Below are 7,816 nucleotides of genomic sequence, written 5' to 3'. Positions count from 1 at the left end.
TGTGCCATGGTGTCAAAAACCTTGCTGAAGTCTAGGTATATTATGTCTACCACATCCCCCATCCATAAATCCAGTTACGTTATCAAAGAAGGAAATTAAGCTGGTTTGGTATGATTTATTCGTAGTAATCTATGCTGACTGCTAGTGATTACCTCTTCATCCTCCAGGTATCTGCAAATTGAATGCTCTATTAGCTTCCCAGGTATCAGTCAGGCTGCCTGGTCTATAATTCCTCAGCTCCTCCTTTTACCCCTTTTTAAAGATGGGCACTACATTCACCCTTCTCCAGTCTTCTGGGACCTCTCCATGTCATCCATGAGTTTACAAATATTATTGCCAGTGGCTCCAAGATTTCTTCAGCTACTTCCTTCCGTACCCTGGGGTGAATAGCATCTGGCCCTGCTGCCTTGAATTCATTCAAATTGGTCAGAAGATCTCTGTGTTCTTTACTTATCCTGATCTGCATCCCTTCCTCTTCGTTGTCTATGATAACTTTGTTAGTCATCTGCTCACATATTTTTTGTGAGAAAACAAGCAAAGTAGGCATTGAGCAGCTCCACCTTCTTATCATCCTCTGTTACCAGCTCACTTTCTCTAAAGAGCAGTGGACCCACACAATCCCTGATCTTTCTTTTTTGTCTGACATAGTTGAAGCACCCCTTCTTCTTGTCTCTAACATTCCTTGCTAACTGTAACTCATTCTTTACCTTGGCTTTCCTTATTTTTTTCCCTACACACTTGTGCTATTCCCATGTATACTTCCTTGGTAACATGCCCCTCCTTCCATTTCCTGTATGTATCCCTCTTGGTTTGTAGATAGCTAAAAGTTCCTTGTGTAGCTACATTGGCCTCCGTGGCTCTTCTTATCTTTCCTCTGCATCGGAATAGCATGATCGCGCTATTGTAGAGAACTTTCCTGGCTTCTGTACTATGCCGGAGCAACCGGAGAGCAAAAGGCTCTGAGTCCTCAGTCTAACTCCCTTTACCTGAATGCCTGCCTGACCTTGAGGACTTCTCTTCCACTCTCCTGTGTGGCAGAGTCCTCAGAACCCTGATAAGGCTGGGCCTAGCATTCCTGGGAGGCTTAAGCTCCAGTCTTGTTGTGGTCACTTAGGAGAGAAAGGCTAGGGGTGTCCCTACTCCGAAGTACTCTTTCTACACCAGCCACTGAAGTCAAGAAGAGTCCCAGCCTATTCCTCATGTGTCCCAGGCCTCCCTCCCAGGAGGTGGCAGCGCTGTGGTGGTCCCACGGGCAGGACCCCTGCTGCTGGGGTGGCCACACGCCCTCAGGCTCTCGTGGCAGGACCCGACTCCCCAACATCAGCCCCTCTCTTCAGTTCACATTTCCCTCTGCCCCCTCTCCAGTTTGGCCTTCAAGGCCCTCGTGGCTGGAGCCGACTCCCTCCACTGGGCCCTCTCCGCCCAGGCCCCCATCTTGCTCGCTCTCCCCAGCTGCTCCCCACTCTTGGCTCCAGTATTAGGTGTGGCACAGGGCCTGTCTGCTCTTCCACCTAAAAGGATCTTGTTTGCAGCCCACTGCCCTTGTGGGATCCCTGCTCCAGGGAAGTGGACTCTCCAGATTTCCATTGACTGCAGTAGGCTTGGGTCCCTGGGCGGGGGAGGGTCGGAGTGCCACCCCCAAGACAGAACGCTGGGGGGGGGGGGGCGCGGTGCCCTCCCCGAGTGACGCAACACAGGGAGGCCCCGCCCCTTTCCGCCTCACGTGTGTGTGCCCCGCCTCGCCCTCGCGCGGCTCCTCCTCGCTCCGCCCCGCCCCGCCCCGCCCCGCCGCGCGCTGCTAGTTTGAAGCCGGCCGGTGAGGCTGGCGCAGCCCCGCGGTAGCAATGGGAAGCGGGCGCCTCGCCCTGCTCCCGCGCTGCCTGCAGCCCGCGCGGCTGGGGCCGGAGGGCCGGAGCGCCGCGCAGCCGGGGGTCCCCGCCGCGCGCTGAGCGCCCCAGGCCAGCCCAGGACGCCGCGCCTAGATGGGCTGCTCCTCCGCCGTGCACGCCGCGGCGCCGGGCGAGGCGCGCCCCTCTCTGCTCCCGCTGCCGGCCGGCCCCGGCTCCATGGCGCTGTGACATCCCCGCACCCAGCCGCGCCGCCGCCGCCGCCAGCCATGGGGGGTTCTGCGGCCCGCCGCGCCGCCGCCGCCGCCTTCCCCCGGGCCGGCCGGAGAGCCGCAGCCATCGCCAGCCTTCTCCTTGTGAGTGCCGCGGGGGCAGGGCTCATGGGGAGGGAGGGATGGATGGATGGGGCGGGCTACCACACATGGGAGGATGGGGATGGATGGATGGATGGATGGGGCGGGCTACGGCACATGGCATGGATTGGGGGGGCTAAGCCCATAGGGCGGAATTGGGGGAGCAGGGCACAAATTGGGAGGGGGGGCTACGGCACATGGGAGGGAGGGAGGGATGGGGCGGGCTACGGCACATGGCATGGATTGGGGGGGCTAAGCCCATAGGAGGGTATTGGGGGGCTAGGCACATGGGGGGGGATGTGGATGGATGGGGCGGGCTACGGCACATGGCATGGATTGGGGGGCTAAGCCCATAGGGGGGTTGGGGGGGGCTAGGCACATGGGGGGATGGGCATGGATGGGGCGGGCTACGGCACATGGCATGGATTGGGGGGCTAGGCACATGGGGGGGCTAGGCACATGGCAGGGCACGTGGGGGGATGGATGCGGGAAGTAAGCGGCACACGGGGAAGGGCGAGGGTTTGGATGGGTGGGGTGGGCGCTAATGGGGCGCTAGGACACGGAGGGTGGCTTTTCAGGGGGCTGGGGTCGATGGGGCCCGGGCTGGGTGCGGGGTCAGTGCACACGGGCTGTGCATTGCGGGTTGGGGGCCAGCGCACCGTGGGGCTGCTCATGCAGGCTCGGGGGCGGGCTGTGCATCGCTCGCGGAGGACGAGGCGCCAGCTGCCCGAGAGGCGGGGGGCCGGCTGGGGCGATGGGGGCTGGGCCGCGGGCCCCTTTGTCCGGGCTGGCCCGGCTGCTGCGGCTCGGCTCTGCGCGGTGCTCGCCCGGCCCGCGCAGCCGTTTGTTGCCGCTGCAGTGAGTCATGGTGCGATGCTGCGGCGAGACCCTGGGAAACACCCCACCCCGAGCGGGCACCATTTCCCCCCCTTCCCCCTCCATCTGCCCGGCTCTCCCCCGCGGGCTGGTGCCCAGAGCCAGGGGAGGGCGTTAGCAATCCCTGGGCCCCAGCCAAGAGGATTGAGGTGGAGCTTCCTCCTGCATCCCCTGGACTCTCTGCCTCCTCTGTGCATCTCCCGGGAACAGGATCCTAGCTGGCGTCTCCCACTGCCCGGCAGGGGGTACCCCGGCAATGGGTGCTGTGTGGGGGTGGATGTGTTGCCTTTGGGGTGGCAAAAAGTCTGTACTGGTGATTGGGTGGTGGGGGAGGGTGGATGTGTTGCTGCTGGGATCTCTGCACAGTTTTGCGCTGCTTTTTTTTTTTTCTGTGCCTGCCTCCTCCCAAATCTGCCCAGGGTGGTGTCACTAGGATCAAAAGGGTGGAATAGAGAGGGGGTTCCTCTCGGCGGACTATTAGGGGAATCCTTCGTGGCAGTGAGAGAGGTATTAGGCTGTAGAATCGTCTCCCCAGGGGAGAGGGTGGAAGCCACAAGACTCTGGACTTCAACAACGGAACTTCTAAAATATTAGACTAGGTAGCATAGGGGACAATCCTGCATTGGCAGGAAAATAGTCCAGTTTTCTAGGCCTCTGCCATCTCTGATAGATGTCACTCCTTAACCCACAAATGTGGCAGTTACAGTAAAACTAATTGCATCAGAAATAAAACACAACTGAGATTATGGGAAATTTAATAGAAGTCAGATGAATTAATCCCCCACCATTCCAAGCATCCTCTTCTGTATTTGCCAGCCTCATCTTGAAGACATTTAACAGGGCTGCGTCTTGTGCTTGGCTCTTGCAGGGTTGATCAGTACAAGGCCCCTGTACGAGACTTTAGGAGGTGACTTGTGATAGCATGTATTATAAACCCAAGTGAGAGATTTGAATTTCTGATTTTAATCTGGATTCATAAGGAAGCAATTTTGCTGTCTAGACTTAAGAACTCTTCTGAGGTTGGTACAGTGAGAGCTCCCTCATTCTGAGCGTTGCTGTTGCTATGGCACTGTGTATTCAGCACCTTACCAGGGAAATGTGAGTTTTTGCTGCAGTCCTTGTAGAGAGAGAAGTGAAAGCTCACCACATCTAAATGCTGTTGGCTGTCTTAAATTAACATTGTGCTCAGGCTACAGAACAGTTCAGAGTTCATTTGAATGTTTATGTATGCAGGTAAGGCTTTAACACACAGACTGCCCCATTTCCTTTCCCAGGAGACACCAGTAAATTGGTATGTCAGAATTAATCCAGGTGGATGGTAAATAATGTACTCAAGTGAACTGTATAGCTAAGGAATGTTTGTTTTCTGGATCAGGGTGGGTGTTGGCAAGTCACTGCTGGCTCTACGAGAATCCCTCGGTAAAGAAAAGTTATCTAAGATCATAAAGGTGTTAAATGGAAAACCGAATGAATTATTCCTTCAGATAAAAGAACACTAATTTTTACACCATGTTAAAGATTTTTCAGAAAATAGGTCAGGTTAGGTTCATAAATTGCCAAAATATGGTCGTCATAAGGGCTCATTCTCAATCATAACAAATGGTTGAGCAAATCACCCTGTAGTAAACAGCAACAAACTACAGAGAACGAACTACATTCCCCAGGCTCTGAAACTTACTGACCGTGTTTCCCTGGCTATCACTTGATCATACTTGGTAACTTAATTGATCTGACAGACTAAATGGTTAGTGATCTGTATCACCTTCTTGGAGGTTTCTATTCAGAAAAAAATCACTTATAAAAATAAAAGGCCTGTTCATAGTTTTTACCGTTGGTACAAACAGTGCAACTTGGCTAGTGGTTCTGAAGCTACAGCTGGCTATCTGATCAGTCAATAATTACCTTATGTAACCTTCTTGTGTTCATAATTGTTTACCTTGGGTCATTCCTAACAGTGTCATTTAACATGTAGCAGGCAGTGACTCTTTCAGATTGCTGAAAGCAATGAGTTTTAAAGGAGCCTACATCTACCTTTACTTCATCAGTTTTCAGTCTTTTGCTTGAATTCTCCTACTTGTTGCTTTGTTTCTCTTATCAAGGCAGGCAGGGGGATTTGAGGTGCTGCTTGTTGATTAGTGGCCTTGGGAGCCTGTTCCTATTGAGGTCCGAGAGCGTTGCCATTTATGATGGGACAGGATCAGTGCCTGCTGTTCAGAAAGTGCTACAGAAATGTGTAGTCCCCTGTACCCATTTAACATTTGTCTCCTTTCTCCCATGTGTACTAGGGTAGTAACTAACCATTACAGCTTTTCCTTGTCACACATTGTCTCTTCAGGTGGGGACTGAATGAGGCCTTGCTACTGTTTCATCTTATTAGTATGGAACAATTTTGTTGCATATTCCTTAAATTTCATTATTCTATGCAGACCTAAGAAGACTATTGGTAGGTTAGAGCAAAATTCATGTATTCTCTTAAAACCAAACCCAATTAGAATATCTTCAACACTTCTGCAAATGAGAACTCATTTGCTTTCCTTAAGAACCTCTGCATCATTAAACTCGAGTTAAAATAAATAACTTACAGCATATTTTCTTTTGTAGTCTCTGTTTAAGACCCAGGTTATCTTAGTTGCTTTGCTTCCCTGTCTCTTGGGGGTGGAGGAGAGAATGGAAACAGACCTGGAGATTTTACTCTCCAGGATAGAAGGTATCCTGTCCTCTGCACAGGTGGCTCTTTTCAGACCCATAATGTAAAGGGAAGCTAAAACCACCAGCAGCTGTCACCAGCTGACACCAGGAAGTGTCCAAACAAATGGTCCTACATGACTGAAGGGAAAACATGTATTTGGTGTGTCACCCACTTTAATACAGGTGACAGAACTTAGGCTTGATTTAAACAAAATTTAGTAGCATAAGTGAAAATGAATTATAGCAGATCATCCTTGCATAAATGAAACTACTCATATGGCTTATTTAACAAGTGAAAGGTTTCAGAGTACCAGCCGTGCCGTGTTAGTCTGTATCTGCAAAAAGAAAAGGAGTACTTATGGTGCCTAAGACTAACAAATTTATTTGAGCATAAGTGAGCTGTAGCTCACGAAAGCTTATGCTCAAATAAATTTGTTGGTCTCTAAGGTACCACAAGTACTCCTTTTAACAAGTGAAAACTCACTTTACTTAGTGGATTGTCTAGTTCACTCTGCTTGTACAGGATTTTCCCCATTATACAGTTACTAGTGATGTCCAGTTCAGTTTTGTGTGCCAAGTGGTGAGATTTTACCATTTCCCTCCAGAGGCAATTCCACAGACTAACAGCTGTAGCATCAAAGTTCACTGCTAACTATAACTCTGTCCTTGCCTACGCGTCAGCTCTTGTTTCTACCAACTTACTGTCATGTGCACCACACTCAGATTTTTTTTTCCCCATGTGCTTTCCTGCGTTTACCAGTGCCTTGATTTCCCATTAGTAACCTTGAGTGTGTGTGAGAGACATTACAGAAATAAGGTGACACAACAAGGTCCTGAGGAGGTCATACAATCTAAGGGTCCCAAGCCACTAGTCCTGCCAAAATTTCCATTGGCACCGTTAGCAGATTCGTTTGGGCAAGGAGTCAGTCAGGTTCTAAATTGGACAAATCATGACGAAGTTGTAGGAGGAATGAGTATCGCAATAGATACAGTATCTCCGCCCTGGAGAGCTTGAGGACCAGTCTTGTGAACACTTACTGTTGGGCTTAGTGCTTACTGCCATAAGTACCCACAGTGGCAGAACTGGGCCCTAATTTGAGACAAAGAAAACACTTGGGGTAACAAGCAGAGCATGGAGGTGAAGAGGAAGGAATATTGAGGTTAACAACAAGCATCAGGAAGCTCTGGTAGCTCAGATGAGTAATGGACATGTCCCTTTCAGTTTTACTGCACGCTCTTAGGGTTTCTGACTGACGAGCTTTATTATGTTGCCTGTGCTTTTTCGGAATCTGGGCAAGAGAGCAGCAGTAGAGAGCCTACATAGGAGTCTGTGCAACATTCCATAGTGGGAGAGAAAACCAGGTAAGAACTGGGCTGAGCAGAGGGCATGGGAGTGGGGGACTAGGTAGAGAAGGGTAGAATTGTGCAGTGGAATGAAGGTGAGAGTGACAAGTTTGACTTTGATGTGGAAAGAAACAGGAGCTAGCGAAGGGAATCAAATAAGGGGTAGCATGGCCAGAGCTGATGGAAACAGCGGGATAGCCAGCCTGAATTTCCCCCTTTCCCAATTTGTCCTAGTTAAAGCTCCCTTCTAGCACTCCAAAGTGTCTCTGTACTGCCTTGATGTTTAAACCCTTAAAATATCTGAATGGACTGGAAACTCATGGAAGTGCACCTTTTGACGAGAGAGATGTGCTGGCACGCTGCGTTATGACTGAATGAGAACTGCTCTTCCAAATGTAAACCAGCTCTTTTTGTGGTGGAAAGAATTGGGGTACCAACTCTTATTCACGCTGGATGCAGAGAGCTTTTCTCCACTGCTTATGACAACTTCAGTGAGCATATTGGGCACTAAGAACAGTGCTGATGCAACAACTTGAAATCTGATATACTGACTAGATGTGTCTTGCACAAGATAGATTTTTTTTTTTCCCCTCATTTTTTTCTCATGCAGTCCACTCTTTGGTATTTGAGTAATGAATTGGATTATGCTTCAAGTTTCAGTTCATCATTGCTATGCTCCTGCACATGGGCAGTGAGTATAATAGGCCA

General features: G+C 50.6%; 1 protein-coding gene across 1 annotated transcript in view; it reads left to right on the top strand.

Annotated features, from left to right (window-relative positions):
- The first annotated feature begins 1,798 nt into the window (after positions 1-1,798).
- The window catches only part of TNFRSF21 (TNF receptor superfamily member 21), a 68,823-nt gene continuing 62,805 nt past the window's right edge, over positions 1,799-7,816 (top strand). Inside the window, exon 1 of the mRNA XM_084622612.1 lies at positions 1,799-2,203. Coding sequence (XP_084478738.1) covers positions 2,117-2,203 — 87 coding nt within the window. The 5' untranslated portion in view covers positions 1,799-2,116. The remainder of the gene's footprint in view (positions 2,204-7,816) is intronic.

Source organism: Lepidochelys olivacea (genome assembly GCF_965140295.1).
Source record: "Lepidochelys olivacea isolate rLepOli2 genome assembly, chromosome: 3".
NCBI lineage: Eukaryota > Metazoa > Chordata > Testudines > Cheloniidae > Lepidochelys > Lepidochelys olivacea.
This window is presented reverse-complemented; position numbering and strand designations above follow the sequence as displayed.